At 41.4% G+C, this 23,250-nt stretch overlaps 1 protein-coding gene across 1 annotated transcript; it reads right to left on the bottom strand.

Moving 5' to 3' along the window:
* Nucleotides 1–2,738: 2,738 nt before the first annotated feature.
* LOC134648220 (zinc finger protein 271-like) lies at nt 2,739–23,244 on the bottom strand. The gene is made up of 21 exons (XM_063502704.1): nt 23,055–23,244; nt 22,491–22,589; nt 22,082–22,190; nt 21,456–21,694; nt 20,302–20,485; nt 19,371–19,576; nt 19,111–19,204; nt 18,851–18,975; nt 18,361–18,532; nt 17,623–17,771; nt 16,288–16,428; nt 15,968–16,123; nt 13,403–13,547; nt 11,612–11,822; nt 10,063–10,279; nt 7,677–7,808; nt 5,172–5,255; nt 4,914–5,000; nt 4,366–4,455; nt 3,406–3,465; nt 2,739–2,843 (listed from the first exon to the last, which is right to left on the bottom strand). Exons 1-21 carry the CDS (start codon nt 23,187–23,189, stop codon nt 2,742–2,744), a joined length of 2,937 nt encoding a protein of 978 aa, XP_063358774.1. The 5' UTR covers nt 23,190–23,244; the 3' UTR covers nt 2,739–2,741.
* Nucleotides 23,245–23,250: the final 6 nt, after the last annotated feature.

Genomic DNA, 23,250 nt, shown 5'->3' with positions numbered 1-23,250 from the left:
GCTTGTATAGCTAAAGTAAGAGGCGCTTACGGCGTAACGTACTGCCTTACCCTGTAAATAATTGTTTTGTATACAGCTATTTATTAAAAGAATGTTAAACGAAAATTGATGAATATCATTCTTTCATTGTTTAATGATTGGTCATCAATAAATATACTACCGATAGTATATTATGGTATGCAAATATATTGTATTAATACAAAAACATAACGAATAATATTGAATTTCATATTACTGAATTGTTTCATTTGAAATTAGAACCTTCCCTAAAGAGTACTAATTAATTGGAGCTTGTTCTTCAAAACAACCTGTTATTGGCTACGTTTAGCGCGTAACTGTTGTTAACCATCTTGTTTGACAGAGATATGTTGCATATAATTCCAACTAATTTGCATCCGTAAAAATTGAGGTGCACCTTCTGTTTATGCATTATCATTTTCAATAGGGAATATTACGCGAAATTCTGCGTAGGGGGCGCCACTCCCACAAGTGACAATCTAAGGATCTACCGCAAACGAGAAAGTCGAAATTTTGTTATCTAACCTCTATCACTCTTGCATATTCGAGCGATAAAGAGGCAGATAGCTGAGTTTCGATTTCGCGTTTCCCGGTAGGCCTTTTGTAAACAAACCGCCTTGATGTATCAATCTCATATTTGATTGTCTGTAAAAACTTGTCAAAAAACAGTATGTATAAGTTACTCTATGGTATACTTAAGTCATTAGTGCTGCACTCTGGCGGCAAAACATTGCAGTAATACTCCCTATTCCCCATGCGCTTTCACAACGCTACTGACCCCTGTCAGTTACCCTTTGCATGGATACAAATTCATGGTAGAAAAAGATACAGTCAGCAGTAGCAGTTGCTAAGCGGATCAGGTGTTCAAACTGATCTTGACGCGACTTAAGGGTCTCCCCAAACTTATCGACGCGGAATCGGCAATGCCAATAGAAATGAAACTTTATGTCCACGCAATAAGAGCGAAAAAGACGCCGACGCGTCGGCCGTCGACGGCCGAACGGAGCCGAACCGAACCTTACCTGTTTATGCTGTTTACTATCGGCTTTCGCCGAATCCGCGTCGATAAGTATGGGGAGACCCTAAGTTAAGAGAATAAGAGCGTATCAAGTCAAGATAATTTTGAACACCTCGCCCGCTTATAGTTCGTTTTTTTAGCATTAGAACGAACTTGCAAGAAGGTAAGCGATCTTGACATGGCTTTTAATTGAAAAACGCTTTAAAAAAAAACTATTGTGAAAGCAGAAGAATATAAATTATCGTATTAGATTAGATTCATAATTGTTACATATTTGCCGTAACTTATTTTTAAAATGTGTTTTTCAATTAAAAGACACATCAAGATTGTTTACCTTATTTCTAATGCTAAAAAAAACGAACTACATATAGCAACTTCTGCTGCTGACTGTACAAAAAAAAAAACAGTCATGTATTAAATCAACTTTAATTATTATTATCCTATTATTCATAAAACTTAAAATTTTACTTCCATAATACCAATTAAATAAATTAACTATGGTCCAATCATTCAGCTGTTCATCTTAAAATGTAAAAACAAAATCGTTTAAAAGTTTAAAAAATACAATTCACGTTACAGCTTACAGTTAGTAAAAGCATGCTCTCTTAATAAATACAATCGCTATATATATCATTAAATTATTAATAATTAACTAAAACCTTGAAAGTTACATGTACAAAATGTACATTGCACATCATATAGGTACATTATGTATGGTTAAGGTATGTCTAGGCCGATTTGTGGTAAACTATCAACATTACTATACATTATTACAGGAATACAAAGAAATCACTCGGTAAATCGAATCGAAATTACATACAGTCGCCATGAAATATAACGGAGCGGCTAAAGTGCTCACAAATATCTGAACACGCCTCTATTGTCCAGGCGTTTGAGTGCGTGTTCAGATATTTTTAAGCACCTCGGCCGCTCCGATATATCTGATGGCGACTGTACCATAAAATCGGCCAGGGCATACCGTGACTTAAAATTATTTGAGAGGAACGGATACTGACAAAACCTTTATAATTTTGAGTTAATTTAGGCCGACATTGAAACATGGTACATCTCAAATAATTTCATACATACACTAAATTGAGATCATTGTGAATATTGTGTTTTCGGTTTTGAATACCATACGCTAATCCCAGCTGTTTTAAAAATATAAATATCGCGGTGTAATATGTGAACTAAATTCTGTCATTTATCGCAGAATTGGTAAAACTTTATTACGGGTAGGTAATAATAAAATTCAAAATATAAAATTAATGGTGTGCATCAACCTTATATTGCTTGAATTTAATGTACTACCATTTATTTCGGTAAGTATTAAAGTAAAAAGTGTTAGTAATCGAATGTTTAATAAATAAATAAAAACTATGAAGAGTTGGGGATGTTCTGTTTCTTATGTTTCGATAAAAAGGTATGTTCCATTTATTTCATAGGGTATTTCAGTCCAAAAACCACTGTCTTTCTTGATTATCGAACCAATTATATAAAAATAGTACGTAGTATAGTTTGGGATTGTTCTAGTTCTTATATTTGATACCTTCAATAGAAGCGCACTAGGAGGTGCGGGTGTCCATGTGCGACGGTAATCGCTTACCATCACGTGATTCGTCTGCTAGTTTTCCTTCTAAAAATACACAATGGAATAAATGAAATTGTAGATACATTCTAATTGGTTGAACCCTGTGTTTGGAGTTTAGACGATGGTGAAGTAGTGAGCGACGTGGGAGGCGCCGTCCGTGTCGACCGTCTTCTGCAGGTTGAGCTGGTGTACTATCGTGTCCGGATTTTCTATTTCCTGCGACAATGATCACACATTATACAGGGTGAATCAACTTTTAGAACACTTAATTTCGTGTCCCTAGACTCCCTACCAAATAAAAAAATGATTTTTCAAAAACCATGTCGATATTTCTACTTTTTTGTTTACACGGGCATTATTAGATCCATAAGTAATTAAGAACACATTAAAATTAACAACTTGATCAGATAACAGTTACATTTTGTACGGTAAACGCAGGAGAAAAAAGTTATCTTATCTCCCATACAAAAATCAGGGACACGACATTTTTGCCTTTTTCTACTGCGTTACCGTACAAAATGTAACTTTGATCAAGTTGTTAATTTATTGTGGTAATTAAATATTTAGTTATCTAATAATGCCCGCGTCAACAAAAAAGTATAATAATCAACATGGTTTTTGAAAATCGATTTTTCTTTGCTAGGGAGTCTAGGAACACGAAATCAGTGTTCTAAAAGTTGATTCAATTTCAATACACATATGTTAACCTAAAAGTTCAAGAAAAAAAGAATACGTTTAAAAATGAATAAGTTAACAAGTTGATTTCAAAGGCACCAACCTCATCATCTGCGAATCCGTTGATTTCTACTGGTATCGTCTGGCCATCTTGAGTGATAACCTGTAAAAAAACGATGAGGATTAGGAAACACCGATTTTTCAAAATACTAATTCAAGCCCGAAAGCAGTCCATGTGCCTTTAGGGCTCATTTAGACGGTGCGAGTACGGTGCGTCCGTTAACTCTCAGAATGCTGAAGGAACGGATTTTTAAAGCGGTTTTGAATATTTATTTTATAAAAAGACACGTCAAGATTGTTTGACACACTGCACATTGGTGAGCCCCCCATTATAGTTCGTTTTTTTAGCATTAGAAAGAACTTGAAAGAAGGTAAGCGATTTTGACATGTCTTTTAATTGAAAAACACTTTTTAAAAATCAATAACTATTACTTATGAAAGCAGAAGACTATAAAAGATCGTATTAGATTCATAATTGTTACATATTTACCGTAACTTATTTTTAAAATGTGTTTTTCAATTAAAAGACACATCAAGATTGTTCACCTTATTTCTAATGCTAAAAAAACACGAAGTATAGAACATGTCCGGACTGTATGTTACCTGCATAGTGATGGGTAGGACATCAATTTAAAATGAGTTTGTATGAGTACCTCATTTTCTAAAATGAGGTGTTACAATGTCTTACTTCAAATGAGGTGAGGTACTAGCATATTTTCAGCGTCGACTATTCCATTAATTCCAACGGCGACAAAAATATTTAATGTATATACATATTTATGTATCCATCACTTCCTTTATAAATAAATAAATAGTAACATTTAATTGGAGTGCAATTCTGGAGGTTAAGAATAGAACTTTTAGGAGAAAGATAATTTTAGAATCAAGTAAAATGAATAGAGGAGTGAAGTAAGACATTTTTGCGGTACGAAGTACTGCGACAAATTAACAAAATGAGTGGTACAAATGAGGTGCCTCACGAGTGAGCGACTCAACACTATACCTGCAGGGACTTCCCGTCGGCTGAAGTGATAGCCAGCCGCGTGCCGTCCTGCATCGTGAAGTGCAGCGGGTTCCCCTGCTCGTCCGTCACCTGGCAAACAATACCATTGTACAAATAGATTCACAAGAGATCCGAGTCAAACGCAGTGAAAAACCGGCCAAGTGCGAGTCGGACTCGCGCACGGAGGGTTCCGCACCATCAACAAAAAATAGAGCAACACAAGCAAAAAAAAAACGGCCACCCATCCAAGTACTGACCCCGCCCGACGTTGCTTAACTTCGGTCAAAAATCACGTTTGTTGTATGGGAGCCCCGCTTAAATCTTTATTTTATTCTGTTTTTAGTATTTGTTGTTATAGCGGCAACGGAAATACATCATCTGTGAAAATTTCAACTGTCTAGCTATCACGGTTCGTGAGATACAGCCTGGTGACAGCCGGACGAACGGACAGCGGAGTCCTAGTAATAGGGTCCCGTTTTTACCCTTTGGGTACGGAACCCTAAAAACTGGAAAGACGTATTACGTATACGGATTCAGCCAACACTCACCGGCATATGTTCGCTCTCCTCCAGCACCACGGGTTCCATCTCCTCAAGGACGTGTTCCACCTGTTCCATCTGTTCCAGCTGTTCCATCTGTTCCATCTGTTCCATCTGTTCCACCTGTTCCACCTGTTCCATCTGTTCCATCTGTTCCATCTGTTCCACCTGTTCCACCTGTTCCAGCTGTTCCATCTGTTCCAGCTGTTCCAGCTGTTCCAGCTGTTCCATCTGTTCCACCTGTTCCAGCTGTTCCAGCTGTTCCACCGGCTCCGGCTCGGGCCTCCGCAGGAGCGAGGACCCGGAGTACAGGGTGTCTTTTAACACTGTGTCGTTTTCTATTGTCGTCATCTGTGGGTACAATTAATTAATTAGACCCACCAAGGTTCAAAAACCATCTTCCTCGCGTTGTCCCGGTATTTTGCACGGCTCATGGGAGCCTGGGGTCCGCTTGACAACGAATCCCAAGAATTAGCGAAGGCACTAACTTTTACGAAAGCGACTACCAACGACCTTCCAATCCAGAGGGTAAACTAGGCCTTGTTAGGATTTCCTTACGATGTTTTCCTTCACCAAAAAGCGCCTGGCACATAAGTTCTGAAAAACTCATTGGTACGAGCCGGGGTTTGAACCCGCGACCTCCGGATTGCAAGTCGCACGCTCTTACCGTTAGGCCGCCAGCGCTTCCACGGGTTATTCCCACTAGTTACCGCCAAGTTGTTACGTGGTAACTACTGGGAATTTTTTTCCCACCTTTTACCACTGGTAACTACTGGGAAAAATTATTCCCAGTAGTTACCACCAACTCGGTTTGGTGGTAACTACTGGGAATTTTTATTCCCAGTAGTTACCACTAAAAATTTTGTTAGAGTTAAATACTAATAAAAACAGTATAAAATAGTATAGTATAAATATAGAGTGATTTTGAATTACCGAATGAAATCACTTAAAAATAATCTAAATGGATTATTAAATTTATCCTTGCATATATTATAGTTTTTGTATTAGTACCGGTTAAACTGTTTCAATATTTTTCGTCACTTTTAAGGCAGTTTACTAAAACACTAATCGACTTAATAATGATTGATTAAATCACTCTATATTTATTTTTAATTTTTTTGTACTGTTTTTATTAGTATTTAACCCTAAAAAATTTTGGTGGTAACTACTGGGAATAAAAATTCCCACTAGGTCCCACCAAACCAAGTTGGTGGTAACTAGTGGGAATTTTTATTCCCAGTAGTTACCAGTGGTAAAAGGTGGGAAAAAAATTCCTAGTAGTTACCACTGGTAAGAACTTGGTGGTAACTAGTGGGAATAACCCGCTTCCACCAAGGTTCGCATAAATTGCGAAATTTAAAAATGTGCGTACGGTTTATTTTCTAGTTTTTGACATACAATATTAAGACCGTATGAGACACTTTTTTTGGTTCTATGGTATATTAGATTGAGTCTAACTGATTTAAGAGATTTATAGAATTTGTGTCAGTTGCGCAACATTTTAAAACTCAAAATGAAAGTGCATACCGCACAGCAACTTGTAAAGCCTGACCAGTAATATATGATCATTGTCAAAAGGGCGCTGTTATTCTCATATACAGGATGACAGTTCAGTATAGTGTGAAAAAAATAGTTCCAGTGAAATTCCGCAACATGGCGCATGATCATTCCTGGTCAAGCTTTAGAAAAAAACCGGCCAAGTGCGAGTCGGACTCGCGCACGGAGGGTTTCGCACCATCAACAAAAAACAAGCAAAAAAACGGTCACCCATCCAAGTACTGACCCCGCCCGACGTTGCTTAACTTCGGTCAAAAATGACGTTTGTTGTATGGGAGCCCCACTTAAATCTTTATTTTATTCTATTTTTAGTATTTGTTGTTATAGCGGCAACAGAAATACATCATCTGTGAAAATTTCAACTGTCTAGCTATCACGGTTCGTGAGATACAGCCTGGTGACAGACGGACGGACGGACGGACGGAGTCTTAGTAATAGGGTCCCGTTTTTACCCTTTGGATACGGAACCCTAAAAACTACTGAGTCCTACCTGGTCGGATTCGACGATGTGGAAGGCGGTGGGGTCGGAACTTCCGTTTGGTATTACCATAGAGAAAAAAATACATAGAGTGCTCACTCCATACATCAGTTCAGACTATTAATTTCAGTGTCTACATCTAGCATCGAGTAGCGGAACTATCAGTACTGCTACTTGACAATAGATGTAGCACCGACCGGAAAGTCTTATCTCAACAGCATAAGACTTTCCGGTCGGTGGCGACATCTATTGTCCAGTAGCAGTACTGATAGTTCCGCTACTCGATGCTAGATGCTAATAGTCTTTTTGGTACTAAAACTGATGTATGGAGTGAGCACTCTATGTATTTTTTTCTCTATGGTATTACACATCCGTTTCTGTTCCGGTTCCGTTACTTTTGAAACGGAAGTTATATCGGATGTCAATGCTTAGCGCGTCAGCGGGACATGAGCGGTGTACATCAAAAACAAACAGGTATATACCAGTCATTCGCTCATAGCCCCGCTTGCCACGTGCTGCAGTAATTAGATGTTCTGGTTTATCCGTGTTTTCGAATTTAAAGTACCTATTCGTATGTGTTGTGTTGTGTAATGTATACCTACTGATAGTACTGACTCAGGCTCCGGTTCCGATTCCGTTTCTGGTTCCGATAAACTAAATTTAAAACATCTGGTTCCGCTTTCGGTTCCGATAAAACCACATCCGTTACATCCCTGTTAGAAACTCCTGAGTCCTACCTGGTTGGATTCGACGATGTGGAAGGCAGTGGGGCCGGAGTCGACGTCGTACGCCACGTAGATGACTCGCTCGTCCTGCGGGCTGGCCGGGGCGGCCTTATCCACCAGCAGGCTCACTTGCTTGTGCACTTGCTGTTGATATACAAGTTAGATTTTATAAAGTCAATAAGGGTAGTGTTAAAGCTCTCTAAACATCTTATATGTGTGTATGGCCATAGAGAAAAAAATACATAAAGTGCTCACTCCATACATCAGTTCAGACTATTAATTTCAATGTCTACATCTAGCATCGAGTAGAGGAACTATCAGTACTGCTACTTGACAATAGATGTAGCAGCGACCGGAAAGTCTTATCTCAACAGCATAAGACTTTCCGGTCGGTGGCGACATCTATTGTCAAGTAGCAGTACTGATAGTTCCGCTACTCGATGCTAGATGTAGACACTGAAATTAATAGTCTGAACTGATGTATGGAGTGAGCACTCTATGTATTTTTTTCTCTATGGTATGGCCCACGCACACATGCATATCGTATTTAATAAGTACTTTTCTAAACACACTTCAGTCTTCAATAAATCGTAGAACAAGCAACACTCATTTGTATTATTTCGAAAAACAGCAAGATCCAAAATCAACCTTATTACAATCAACAGGTAGTAATATTCACACATTAACCGCCACATGTCAAAGGTTAACTGTCCATATAAAGAGTTTACTACCTACTACTACTACTTAACCGTCACATGTCGGACGTCAAGAGACGCGCGCAGTCACATCGCAATATCAACGTTCGGGCATTCTGATAAAGCTCACAATGACGTGCCGCGCACGATAGACGAGGCGTTCAAAGGATTAAATATCGTATTAGGAAATGATGTTCAAAGATTATCTCTATTTAGTTTTATTTTTGCCGTTTAATGTTAAATGGCGTTATTTATAAACGGCTGCTAAGTTAATCGGTTGATGATCGTCCCTATCTGTCCTTGTGCCATAACCATAGAGAAAAAAATACATAGAGTGCTCACTCCATACATCAGTTCAGACTATTAATTTCAGTGTCTACATCTAGCATCGAGTAGCGGAACTATCAGTACTGCTACTTGACAATAGATGTAGCACCGACCGGAAAGTCTTATCTCAACAGCATAAGACTCTCCGGTCGGTGGCGACATCTATTGTCCAGTAGCAGTACTGATAGTTCCGCTACTCGATGCTAGATGCTAATAGTCTTTTTGGTACTAAAACTGATGTAATGAGTGAGCACTCTATGTATTTTTTTCTCTATGGCCATAACGAGGGACAAACGACGATCATCAGCCGATTAACTTAGCAGTCGTTTACGAATAATGCCATAAGTGTGTACTATGAAGGGTTAAAGGGTTTCCTACGTGATTCCATCTCGTGAGGAAGTAGTCTGTGCGGAAAGAGAAGAGTCGCGGAATGTATGGGGCCCAATACATTTTACGACTCTTCTCTTTCCGAACAGACTGTGGTCGGTGGTACCTTCTTATGCTTGTTGAGGTTGGAGCAGCCACACACTCTAAAAAATGAAGACCAACTAAGAGCAGTTTTCTCTTAGTTGACGTTAAGTTAATTACAATAATAACGATCTTATATAAATCAAAGAAAGCTGATTACTTAAAACAATAAGTGTATCTGTGATTGAATTAATAAAGTAGGTATGTTATTAATCCTAACAATTGTATACTTTGCATCTATCATTAACTTATTGGCATAATTATGTAACGTAGGTTGATTCAATCCTTAACAGCCCTTAGTTGATCTTGCTAGGATCAATTAGTTAGCATAATTATTTTTCATGTAAATATTGAACAAGATCTTAATTGGTTCAGTTACATAGATATAGTAATAGCAATCAGAATTACCTTATTTGATGTTTCTAAGTTCTTGTTAGGCTCGTATGGAATCAAGATGCTCGATTACGACTATCAAGATATTGATAGGGCCAACCAAATTTTTTTTAGAGTGCAGCGGCATAGAGAAAAAAATACATAGAGTGCTCACTCCATACATCAGTTTTAGTACCAAAAAGACTATTAGCATCTAGCATCGAGTAGCGGAACTATCAGTACTGCTACTTGACAATAGATGTCGCCACCGACCGGAAAGTCTTATGCTGTTGAGATAAGACTTTCCGGTCGGTGCTACATCTATTGTCAAGTAGCAGTACTGATAGTTCCGCTACTTGATGCTAGATGTAGACACTGAAATTAATAGTCTGAACTGATGTATGGAGTGAGCACTCTATGTATTTTTTTCTCTATGGCAGCGGGCAGCGGTAGGGCCGCTCGCCCGTGTGGCGGCGCTGGTGCGCCTGCAGCGCGCCGCGCGAGCCGCGGCCGCGTGAGGAAGTAGTCAGTGGTACCTTCTTGTGCTTGTTGAGGTTGGAGCAGTCGGCGAAGGCCCTGGGGCACAGCGGGCAGCGGTAGGGCCGCTCGCCCGTGTGGCGGCGCTGGTGCGCCTGCAGCGCGCCGCGCGAGCCGCAGCCGCGGCCGCACACCGCGCACCGGTGCCGCGCCGCGCCGCCCGCGCCGCGCGCCTCGCGCCGCATGTGCGCCAGCCACGACGAGCGGCACACGAACCTGCAGGGCGATGCCATGTCATAGAGAAAAAAATACATAAAGTGCTCACTCCATACATCAGTTCAGACTATTAATTTCAGTGTCTACATCTAGCATCGAGTAGAGGAACTATCAGTACTGCTACTTGACAATAGATGTAGCGCCGACCGGAAAGTCTTATCTCAACAGCATAAGACTTTCCGGTCGGTGGCGACATCTATTGTCAAGTAGCAGTACTGATAGTTCCGCTACTCGATGCTAATAGTCTTTTTGGTACTAAAACTGATGTATGGAGTGAGCACTCTATGTATTTTTTTCTCTATGGCCATGTTTATTCAGTTTCTGACCGAGGAGCGGTGCCGGACCACCGCCCGCTCCACGGGTTTCACGCGTCATGTGAGCGACACACGAACCCAAGGGAGTGAGACATGTTTACTCAGTACTAGCGACCCGCCCCGACCTCGCACGAATGTGACCTTGACTAATTATCTTCGATCAACCCGGGCTTCCGACACGTCGGAAGGGATAGGCCCAAGCGATATCTTGACATTCAAATCATTCTGCCATTTTTCGCGGGGGGGAACGTGCACACAGTCGCACTTCTCACACACTTACATACAAAATCCAATCTGTAATGACGACACAAATACATAGAAAATGACACCCTACACAGACAAATCTTGCACACCTCGATCTGTTTTTGTGTACGGACGAGTCACAAGTGTCACAACACGCACACTAACACATTTTCGTCAAGAGATGAGAAGTCGGATTTGTCGCTCGACCGATCCGCAATTTGTACTGGGCGAGAAAAATCGATAAATCTAACAATTACATGCAACTAAAATATAATAATTGTGTTTAAATGTAATTAAACGTATGATATGTAAAAAAAAATATTACATGTGAAATGTAAAACCTTCTTTTTGTAAATTTGATGTCCCCGACCTCTTTTTACAACAAAAAACCGAGCAATTGGCATTTTTTCTGCTGCTGTGTTCACTAGCGCGTCTGGACTCGGTCTAGTTTAAAATCCGAGCGCAACTAGTTTTGTTACCCGCGCTAGATCAGTTGATCTCGTACCTAGGCAGAGGGGAAATAGTGCGAATGCCGCGTCCCTTCCGTGTTGGTCGAAGCTAATTATACACCTAAACCTTCCTCAAAAGTCACTGTATTGATAGATGAATACCGCATGAAATTCTGTTCGGTAGTTTTTGGGTTTATCACAAACATAGACGTACAGACGCGGAGGGACTTTAATCGATATATCTCGTTACATAGACCCTGATATACAACCACACCCGTCGCGGACATTGCTCTCACTGGTATGGTTTGTCCCCAGTGTGTACGTACCGCTTCCCGCAGTGGTTACAGACGTGCGGCCGCTCGTTGTCGGCCTGGTGGCGGCGCGCGTGCAACCGATGCTGCGAGGACGTGGTGAACCGCCGCGGGCATTGCGCGCACTGGTATGGTTTCTCGCCCGTGTGGATACGCTCGTGCTCGGAGAGGTTGCCTTTTTGACTGAAGCTCTTGCCGCATGTTTTGCAGGTATATGGTTTTAGGCCTGCCGGGTGAACGGTTTTTCTTTAATGTGAAATAATTTTCCAAGAGTTAAAAAACTAAGACTATAGCTTTTTCATAGCCGTCTGTCATTGTAAAAAGGGGACTTTCAACCTAGACGTGCGCGCCGACCTAAAATTTGCCGGCGGCGGCGCGCCGGCATTTTAGGTCGGCGTGGCGCGGCGGCGCCGGCGTGTAGCTAATTTTGTCATTTAGGTATATCCTACTAAAACTAGCGGTAAGAGCGTGGGACTTGCAATCCGGAGGTCGCGGGTTCGAACCCTGGCTCGTACCAATGAGTTTTTCGGAACTTATGCACGACTTTGGTATCATCTGATATTTACCAGTCGCTTTTCGGTTAAAGAAAACATCGTGAGGAAACCGGACTAATCCCAATACGGGCCTAGTTTACCCTCGGAGTTGGAAGGTCAGATGGCTGTAGGGACGGGAGTTGGAGACAAGTGATAACAACGAAAGTCATAGATGAACTCTCTTTATTTGGAGTACGTTAGCCTTATATACTAGAAATTACACACATATAAACATTAGTGCTATACTTACACCTCTACATGTCAGTCGCTTTCGTAAAAACTAGTGCCCACGCCAATTACTGGGATTAGGTCCGCATTCGTTCAGTAAATGTTAAACACTATAATGCCCATAACCAATATATACCAGAATGGCACCGCGTATTAGATAGGTTAGCGGTGTCAGGTTGGTCTTGTGCGCGAAGCTTGTGAGAACAGCTTCACACCCGAATGAAGCAACTCGTGGTTCAGAAGGTTCGCCTTCGTCTTGAACGATGTGCTACATATGTGGAACCTTCACGCCGATATATTTGAGCCACACATACCGGAATGCCACCTCATGTGTAGCGTGAGGCTGGTCTTGTGCGCGAAGCGGTGCTTGCACAGTTCGCACGCGAAACGCTTCACGCCGGAGTGAAGCAACTCGTGGTTTAGGAGGTTTGCTTTCGTCTTGAACGATGTGCTACATATGTGGAACCTCACGCCGATATATTTGAGCCACACATACCAGAATGCCACCTCATGTGTAGCGTGAGGCTGGTCTTGTGCGCGAAGCGGTGCTTGCACAGCTCGCACGCGAAACGCTTCACGCCGGAGTGAAGCAACTCGTGGTTTAGGAGGTTTGCTTTCGTCTTGAACGATGTGCTACATATGTGGAACCTTCACGCCGATATATTTGAGCCACACATACCAGAATGCCACCTCATGTGTAGCGTGAGGCTGGTCTTGTGGGCGAAGCGGTGCTTGCACAGTTCGCAAGCGAAACGCTTCACGCCGGAGTGAAGCAACTCGTGGTTTAGGAGGTTTGCTTTCGTCTTGAACGATGTGCTACATATGTGGAACCTTCACGCCGATATATTTGAGCCACACATACCAGAATGCCACCTCATGTGTAGCGTGAGGCTGGTCTTGTGCGCGAAGCGGTGCTTGCACAGCTCGCACGCGAAACGCTTCACGCCGGAGTGAAGCAACTCGTGGTTTAGGAGGTTTGCTTTCGTCTTGAACGATGTGCTACATATGTGGAACCTTCACGCCGATATATTTGAGCCACACATACCGGAATGCCACCTCATGTGTAGCGTGAGGCTGGTCTTGTGCGCGAAGCGGTGCTTGCACAGTTCGCACGCGAAACGCTTCACGCCGGAGTGTAGCAGCGCGTGGTTCAGAAGGTTCGCCTTCGTCTTGAACGAGGTGCTACAGATCTGGGGACAAGTTTAGAATAGATTAAACACATTCATTGCCACCTAGCCAAACAACACAGCGCCAGGCCACAAAAAATTCGTCATATAAAGCTGTAGTACCACGATCCCGACTATCGGGTCGTCCGGCCTGGGAACGAAATCATAAAATACCCGATAGTTGGGTTTTCGGCACTGAATGTGCTAAAATGAAAAAAATATTGAACAAACTAATCAAAGCCATATTAACTTACAGTAAGTTTAATAATGCTTATGTCGTAGGTACCAGGCGACGATATATACAGGGTGGCGCATTTAGATCGGTCAGTATGGGAAAATCTGAAACTATAAGACATACGACGATCTCTTCTTAGGAACCATGTCATCGATTTTAGTAACAAGAAAAACTGCATTCATACATTTAATTTTTTTTTATGTAAAATGTATTGAAAAAAGCGGCCAAGTGCGAGTCGGACTCGCCCATGAAGGGTTCCGTATTTAGGCGATTTAAGACGTATAAAAAAAAAACTACTTACTAGATCTCGTTCAAACCAATTTTTGGTGGAAGTTTACATGGTAATGTACATCATATATTTTTTTTAGTTTTATCATTCTCTTATTTTAGAAGTTACAGGGGGGGGGGACACACATTTTACCACTTTGGAAGTGTCTCTCGCGCAAACTATTCAGTTTAGAAAAAAATGATATTAGAAACCTCAATATCATTTTTGAAGACCTATCCATAGATACCCCACACGTATGGGTTTGATGAAAAAAAAATTTTTGAGTTTCAGTTCGAAGTATGGGGAACCCCAAAAATTTATTGTTTTTTTTCTATTTTTGTGTAAAAATCTTAATGCGGTTCACAGAACACATCTACTTACCAAGTTTCAACAGTATAGTTCTTATAGTTTCGGAGAAAAGTGGCTGTGACATACGGACGGACAGACAGACGGACAGACGGACAGACAGACAGACAGACATGACGAATCTATAAGGGTTCCGTTTTTTGCCATTTGGCTACGGAACCCTAAAAATGGTGGCCATTTCGAAAACATACTAAAATAAATTAAAGGATATGAAAACAATGCATTTTATTCATTTCAGACATCATGTTTCATAGTAACATTTACTGCTTAAGACCTACACAATCGATATCTAAATAGAAATGTTGTTGTTGTTGTTTGTCCTAGGGCACCCCGGAGGTGCATAGGGCCTCCACAAGATCCTTCCACGCCTTCCTGTCTTGAGCAACCGCCTTGGCCTCGTTCCAGTTCAGTCCTACGGCTGTCAGCTCGTTCTCTATGCTGCGCCTCCAGGTGTGCACAGGGCGTTTGCGGGCTCGCTTCCCGCCCTGAGGCCGCCACTCGAACGCGATACTGGCGATGTTTGTATCTCCTCTTCGCAGGGTATGACCGATCCATCTCCACTTCCGCAGCGCTACTTCTTGGGCGACCGGAGGTTGTCGGCACATACTCCACAAATCCTCATTTCTTATGGTCTTCGGCCAGAATATGCGGAGAATCGACCGAAGGGACTTATTGACAAACACTTGTAGCTTGTGTGTCAGCCCCTTTGTCACTCTCCACGTCTCACAGCCGAAGAGCAGCACGGACTTGACGGTGGATTCGAAGAGGGAGATTTTTACGCGGCGAGTGAGAACGTTTGAGTCCCAGACAGGCTTGAGTTGAGCAAATGCAGCTTTTGCCTTCTTAATTCTGCTCTCGACGTCTTCGTCTGCACCTCCCTGACATGTTAGTGTACTGCCGAGATATACAAACTTGGAGACTGATTCAAGGCGATCGTTTTTGAGCAATAATGGATCCGCACAATCTGATTTTACTCGCATGTTGACAGTCTTCCGTCGGTTGATTCGCAAGCCCATGGCTTCAGCTTCCTCTTGAAGGCTCTCAAGTTTCGCTTTAAGATGGGCTAACGATGGCGAAATCAGCACGATGTCGTCGGCGTAATCAAGATCATCCAGTTCCTTAGTACCCCAGTTAATGCCTCTTGGTGTTTCGATCACTGTCCTCATCACGTCGTCGAGAAGAATTATGAATAACAGCGGTGACAGGAGGCATCCTTGCTTCACACCGACAGTTACACTTATAGGCGCTCCCATTTCCTTTAATCTCCTCCCATAAATCCCTCCCATAAATAGAAATAATTTTAGATTTTTTTTTTCAAAACGTCCGGGTTCGATTCCGGAGCTGAGTACACATTTTTTTTAAATGTATGAATGCAGTTTTTCTTGTTACTAAAATCGATGACATGGTTCCTAAGAAGAGATCGTCGTATGTCTTATAGTTTCAGATTTTCCCATACTGACCGATCTGAATGCGTCACCCTGTATAGTGTAAACTCTATATAGCGACACTCAAGGGACCCGTATACCACGGATGATGGATGGTCCAGCACCTGTGGGCTGTGGGTAGGTAGATTACCTTGCAGCTGTAAGGGCGCGCCTGGGAGTGCACCAGCTGGTGCCGCTGTAACAGCTGCTTGTGTTTGAACAGTTTGCCGCACTTGCCGCACACGTAGCGCTGGCCCGTGTGCTCGGCTTCCTTGTGGTATACCACGGATGATGGATGGTTCAAAACCTGTAGGTAAATTAAAAAAAATTACAATGTAATCACTCGCAATATTAACAACAACAAACAAAACACAGTCTATTTCGAATAACGAATTTCGTTGCAATCGTCACGAGTGCGTTCATATAATTACTAGTTTGTTACGAAAAGTTTTCCAAAAGTTTCTTACATACCTTCCCACACAGATCGCAGGCGAAGCCTTTAGTGGGCTGAGCCCTCCGATGCGAATGAGCGTGTAGGGCGAGCGAGCGAGGATACGCGAACGATGCTCCGCACTCTTCGCACACGTACGGCTTGGCGCCTTCGTGCACCGCCTGTGACCAAAGATACATATTACTACTTAGTACAAAAAAAAAACCTAACTCATACGATTTCCGACGACCTCTTCAAAATACATAAATTATTGATTCAGAGAAGTAAAAAAAAGCAATGAAATGTAATTTTATGAAACAAAGCATGTCGTCGGGTGAGAATACGTTTGTGCCATACGCCACTTTCATTGGTTTACAGAAGAGCGAAAAGAAGCAAAAAAAATTTTTTTCGAAAAGTTTTACAGTTACGAAATATTGAACTTATTTTATCATTTAGGCAAATATATTTACTATGTCTAGTACCATACAAATATTGTGAATATAGTGGTAATCATGAAATAGAAGCATTTTTATGATTGCCATATACGTTTTTGATGAGTAAATGTTAAACGTAAAATGTATGATATGACACAAAAGTTTTGGATATGTCACACTTTTGTGATAATTTTCTGTTAACAGAGTGTAGTTATCCTATAGTAAAATGCGGATATGGCACAACATTTTCGAAAAATATAGTTTTTCAAAAACCGATTAGTGTCAATTATAGCATATTTTTTGTTATTTTAGAAATCATTTTGCTCAGAAATGGATATGGCACAAACGTATTCTCAGCCGGCGATGTTTGAAACATTTATTCAATCTTTAGAAGGATAGCGTCCAAATATTTTCGTGACTGAGAATACATATTCTTAAAGTAACAGAATAAGTGGTGGAATCAATTATTTATTGTTGTCATTCTGTTATGTTAGGCTAGGTGACAACATTAGCATAGTTTGTTAGAAGAATTAGACATTTTATAATGCTTATTAGATGACCCATCGCTTATAGTTTAAATTATAATATTAGATTTTTCAATGTCTAAATACCTATATTGATAAAAATTTATTAATTTCACTATCTGTACATATTACTGTTAAGTTATCTGTTTGACAATGTATAATCAATACTGAATAAAGAAATATGAATATGAATATGAATATATATTGCAAAAATGTACGTTTTGTGAATTTGTATAAAAGTATAGAAAAAACTAGTTATTTTTGAGATATTTCTCGACTTTACACGTACTTCTACTTATTGGACTCTACATATGGCTCTACATGTTCGATTTCATATTACATACGTTCGTAGGTCATTACAACTAGCCACATGAAAAAATTGATCCATCCAAGCAATTTTAAAGAACGTTTAGTGAACCTTAACGTGTAGCGAGCGGCTCTGCTTGTTGCTGAACATCTTGTCGCACTGCGGACACTTGAGCTTGGGCTTGCCGGACGGGCCGAGCACGACCGGTTCCGGTTCCGGTTCCACCTCGGTCTCGGGCGGGGTCGCTTCGCGTGTCACTTCTGTAAAAAAAACTAAACTGAAATGGCGCTATTCATATACAAACTTAACAAGCCAATCAAATCAAAGCAAGACAATCGTTTGATCAGAACAATCATTTTAATATTCGTGTTTATTAGAAAGAGACAAATAACAAAGGTTTGCTAAGTTTTATTTAGGGTGGGTTTGCGGCGTGTTTGTCATCTGGTTGCGACCAGACGAGTCGGGAAGGTCCGCCCGCAGCTGTGCGACATGCTACATGCGTGTCACCTGCGTGTCGTTGTAGAATTAAATAAATCCGGGTTTCCACTTTCAGGTGAAATAATTTTACGAACGAAAATATATTGACGGTGGAAATTTCCAATGTCCCTTACGCCAGTCGACATCAAGATTCATCAGTCATTATGACACTCATCATGACCGCAGATTGTGAAATCACTTGTAACGTCATCCTGTTATTCTGACTCAGCCGGGCTAGCACAGGAGTGGCGCGACAGTCCGTCCCTCTTTAATTACTACAGTTAGAAAAAGGCGGGTAGTTTATCTCGCAGGCGATACACATTCGCGGGCCTCCTCTGACTAGGCCTACAGAGGTCTGTTAATCTGACGTACCCGGTTTCTCGTCCGGCGCCTCCGCGGTGTCCGTGGTGTCGGCGTCCGGCACGGCGGCCGGCAGCGTGGCGTCCTGCACATTGCTGACGAGCTTCTCCACTGAGGGCAGCTCTTCCGACGGCTCTGGCGGATGCTCCGTCTTTATTGGCGATGTTTGGGGGTTCTCTGGATTCTGGAATAACGTTTTTTTTTAAGTATGTGTAAAATATAAATACAGTTTTGAGGAATTGTTTTTCAATAACATAAAAAGATTAGTTAATGAACTTATTTTTCGTATAATGTATTAGATAGCGATAATGACGCACGGGATGACAGTCTGTCCCTCATGTGCGTGGTGAACAAAGTGTGCCCGCAACTGTAAGACACGTGTGGCATGCTACATGCGTCTCACCTGCGTGTCGCACGGAATGACAGACTATCCTTCATGTGCGTGGTGAACAAGGTCATCCCATAGCTGTTCGATGCGTGTGGCATGCTACATGCGTCTCACCTTTGTGTCGCACGGGATGACAGTCTGCCCCTCGTGTGCGGCGGTCCTCTGGTGCGTGGTGAACGTGAGCCTGGTGGGGAAGGTCTGGCCGCAGCTGTGCGACACGTGTGGCATGCTACATGCGTCTCACCTTTGTGTCGCACGGGATGACAGTCTGCCCCTCGTGTGCGGCGGTCCTCTGGTGCGTGGTGAACGTGAGCCTGGTGGGGAAGGTCTGGCCGCAGCTGTGCGACACGTGTGGCATGCTAGATGGGTCTCACCTTTGTGTCGCACGGGATGACAGTCTGCCCCTCGTGTGCGGCGGTCCTCTGGTGCGTGGTGAACGTGAGCCTGGTGGGGAAGGTCTGGCCGCAGCTGTGCGACACGTGTGGCATGCTAGATGGGTCTCACCTTTGTGTCGCACGGGATGACAGTCTGCCCCTCGTGTGCGGCGGTCCTCTGGTGCGTGGTGAACGTGAGCCTGGTGGGGAAGGTCTGGCCGCAGCTGTGCGACACGTGTGGCATGCTAGATGGGTCTCACCTTTGTGTCGCACGGGATGACAGTCTGCCCCTCGTGTGCGGCGGTCCTCTGGTGCGTGGTGAACATGAGTCTGGTGGGGAAGGTCTGGCCGCAGCCGCAGCGGTACTGCACGGGCCCGTGCGCGGCCACGTGCGACATGTAGCGGCCGACGCAAGAGAACTCCATGCCGCAGATGGCGCACTGCTCGCGCGTCGGACGCATGCGACCTGATGGATAAACAGTAATATATTTAATTACACAAACGGGTCTACCGCGATATAATTTAATTCGACGGTTTTGAATTTAATGTCGGAATTAAAGGTAAAAACAATTAAATAATATCGCGGTAGACCCGTTTGTGTAATTAAATATGTGTACAAAACGCGAGAGTTTAAAGTGTTATAAACAGTAATATTTTTATACGTTTTCGTATACGTATAGTATGGAATATGTTACTCGAGGGCCTTGCTCAAAGTAGACTTGCTTGTGAATTGCTTGGTAATATTATACTAGCAGTTCATAACAAAACCAACACAAAAATCATAACAAAATCACCATATAATATATAAAAGCATTAATGCAAAACAGACAACACTTGTTAACGGATTTATGTTAACCTTTTTTCCTTATTTTGGAATACATATTTATAAATTTCAAGTCAGTTTGCAAAATGAAGTCGAGCGGACCAGCTACAATATGGCATTAAAATCTTATTTTTTAAGTTTTTGTGGGTTGACACATTATTGCTTATCAGCATCCATATAGTACAGTGGTTCCTAACCTTTTCAGTCCGGTCACCCCTATGACTAACTAGGGAACCTGATTTAACCCCTCCCAATGGTAATAAAAAATAAACCTACCACCTTGGCTTTTGCGCTTGACAACAACTTCGCATTTTCCAGAGGCCCCTTGTGCCCCTTTAAACACGGACAGCTTGTCTTTAGTGACTTACCTTTGGGCCTCCCCCGGCCTTTGCCCTTAACAACGACCACGAGTTCTCCAGAGGCCTCCATGTGCCCTATGACCTCGGGTTCCTTGGACACGGGCGGCTTGTCGGCGTCAGGTTTAGGTTCGGCATCACTCTCGTCTCCATCGGTCACTCCCTCCTCTTTGAATATCCGCTCTAGCTCTTTACCCTGGAAAATATATGAATGAATACCGTACGGACTATTATATCTACTATATCTTGAATTCCGGAATTGTAATTAATAATACAGACGAAGCAATACTGAAACGCGTAGGTAAAGTTTTGCAAAATAGTGTAATTTGAGACCCGGGGAAGGATATGTAGGTAGTTTTTATCAATCGTCATCATCATCATCATTCCAAGCAGACGAAGTTGCGGGCAGAAGCTAGTACATGTTTATATTAATAAATGTGACAGTAACTCTGTCTATTTGTTAAAGGATTTTGATGACTTTAAAAGCTTAACAAAAATTTAGAGAAATTCATTGACTACACCAAACAGTGGTGCAATAATTTTTAGTAGAACACCCAACAAACTACAAAATAAATAAATATTATAGACCATTCTTATACAGATTGACTAAGTCCCACAGTAAGATTAAGTAGGCTTGTGTTGTGGGTACTTAGTAGAGATGCAACGGATAGTTGTTTGGCCGGATACCGGATATCCGGCCTGGACACTGGCCGAATATCCGGTATCCGGCCGTCGGATATTCGGCCGGCGGAGTTCCGAGTATAGTTATACCTATACATATTTTGAGTTTTGCAGGTGCGCATCGTGCAGGTTTCGACCTGTTTCGTAGTGAACGTTCGCGCGGACACATTTCTAGGATCGTAAAGAGTTTTATCATGTCATTACGTAGTAAGTTCGTTTATAGTTACAAGTGCGCTCGCGTTTTTGTGTAAACAATTAAGTGTATTGTGTGACATTGGTTACGTATTCATTTCTATCTAATGTGTCGTTAGCATTATGACCGTAATTGTTTTTTAGATTCCATTTTTTACCCCAAAATGTGTTAATTTTACTATCCGGTATCCGGCCGGATACTAAAATAACGGCCGGATAGGCCGAATACCGGATACTAACCGGATATCCGGTGCATCTCTACTACTTAGACAACGATAAAAATCAGTCTCTACCTGAACAGCTTCTTTGAATCTTGTCGGAGTCTTCCTCCTCCGTTTCCCCTGCAACTCCTCCTCTTTCTGGCTGACCTTGGCCTCCTCAACCTGCTGCCTGGCAGCGGCCTCCTGCGCCAACTCCTCGGGACTCTTGGGCTTCTTCGGGGGCCGGCCTCGCTTGCGTTTGGGCTTCTCCAAGCCTGCCACTTGGAGGGCGATCGGGTGCTCCACTTGGTAGACGCCATCGCTGGTGTTAACTGGAATAATGGAATTGTGAATCTCCCACATCCATAAAACTTAGAAAATCTCTGTTGTATAATAGTGAAACTGGCCAGCCAAACTTGGATATAGCGGAAAATTCTTCAAAAGAGCCTTTTTGGACATTTTTAACTTTTAATAAGAAAACTTAATACTTACTATGAGAATACCCTGTCTGTTCTCACTATGAGAACTGGAAATTCCCGGTTAAAGGATTGATTTTGTATAGAAAACCAGTACCGGGAGCACACCATAGTTTAGATACTAAAGTTGTTTACTTTTATCTTTTATTTAAATGAAACTTTAAAAGAATGTTCTACGCTGATAAGTTTTTTTTAAATCATTGACATGATTCAATGAAAATGATATACAGAGGTTACACATACTCTCATAAACAATCTTCTCGGTGATAATCTCAAGCTCACTTGCCACTGCATTGTTGAACAATGTCTTCTTATATTCCTTTTCCCGCTGATGCAGCTCTCTTATTATTTTCTGAAATATAATCATGTTATACCTAAAATAAGTAAGTAAGTAACAAGTAGATACACATAGTAGTGATACATTGAGAAAGTACAAATGTGAACTTATCCGTCTGAGGGATCTCTTCCAACTTGTTGTTAAGCAGAATTATGTTTAAAACAAAAACTACATTGTTATTGTATATTAATTTCTTGTTGGTTTATGTTGTGTAAAATATAAAAGTACTTTTGTAAGGCTAGAGATGCCCCTTAGAGATGGAAAAAAGTGATAAAAACAAGTACATATAAAGATATAAGATGATAATGTACAAACCTGTCCATTTATTATCAAGGTTATAAATTCTACAGTAGCTTCTATCTGAATAGTACATCCTGGACAAATGGTCCGTGGTAATTGTCCGTCATCTGATACCTGAGTAGAATAAGATTAATTTTATGGTACATAATATATATTTTGTAAAAACTTTAAATAATTTCTAATAAATTGTTACATTTAGGACAAATATTTTAGGTTGTTCGGAATAAGTAAGTGATATAGTCATGTTACTGATGTAATGCATAATGCAAATGCATAGAAATAATACGTCGTAGAAGAATTATACAAATAATAATACAAACCTTACTTTTATTCAAATCAGCTGTAAAAATGTCAAATAGTGGCGCGTAATAGTAACAAAAATTAGATGTGATGAGAAGTATGAACAGTATTAAATAAGTATTATAAAAATACACAGTTATTATTTCATATATTTCCAGTCAAATATACTCATTATATTCAGATTAAAGATAGAAAATGTTATCATTTTCGTTCATCAGACCTCCATCTTGGTTTCTTAAGGGAGTCAAAACAACCACGAATTAAATAAAAGTACTCTACCTTGATTGGTAAATAAGTATTAATGATTTCACTTAAGTTCTGGCTATTTTCTTCACTAGAATATAACAATGTTCCATTATCATTTTCTTCCCCACATAGTCTACAAACAGTAGAATTATACAGAAAGACTTCCATCTTCTAATGAGAGTTTTTTTTAATCACCATCTACTTCCTTCTGACTTGCCAACATAACGAA

This window comes from Cydia amplana, chromosome 5, assembly GCF_948474715.1.
Source record: "Cydia amplana chromosome 5, ilCydAmpl1.1, whole genome shotgun sequence".
NCBI classification, from domain to species: Eukaryota; Metazoa; Arthropoda; class Insecta; order Lepidoptera; family Tortricidae; genus Cydia; species Cydia amplana.
Note: the sequence above shows the minus strand (reverse complement) of the source record. Positions and strands in the feature narration are given on the sequence as shown.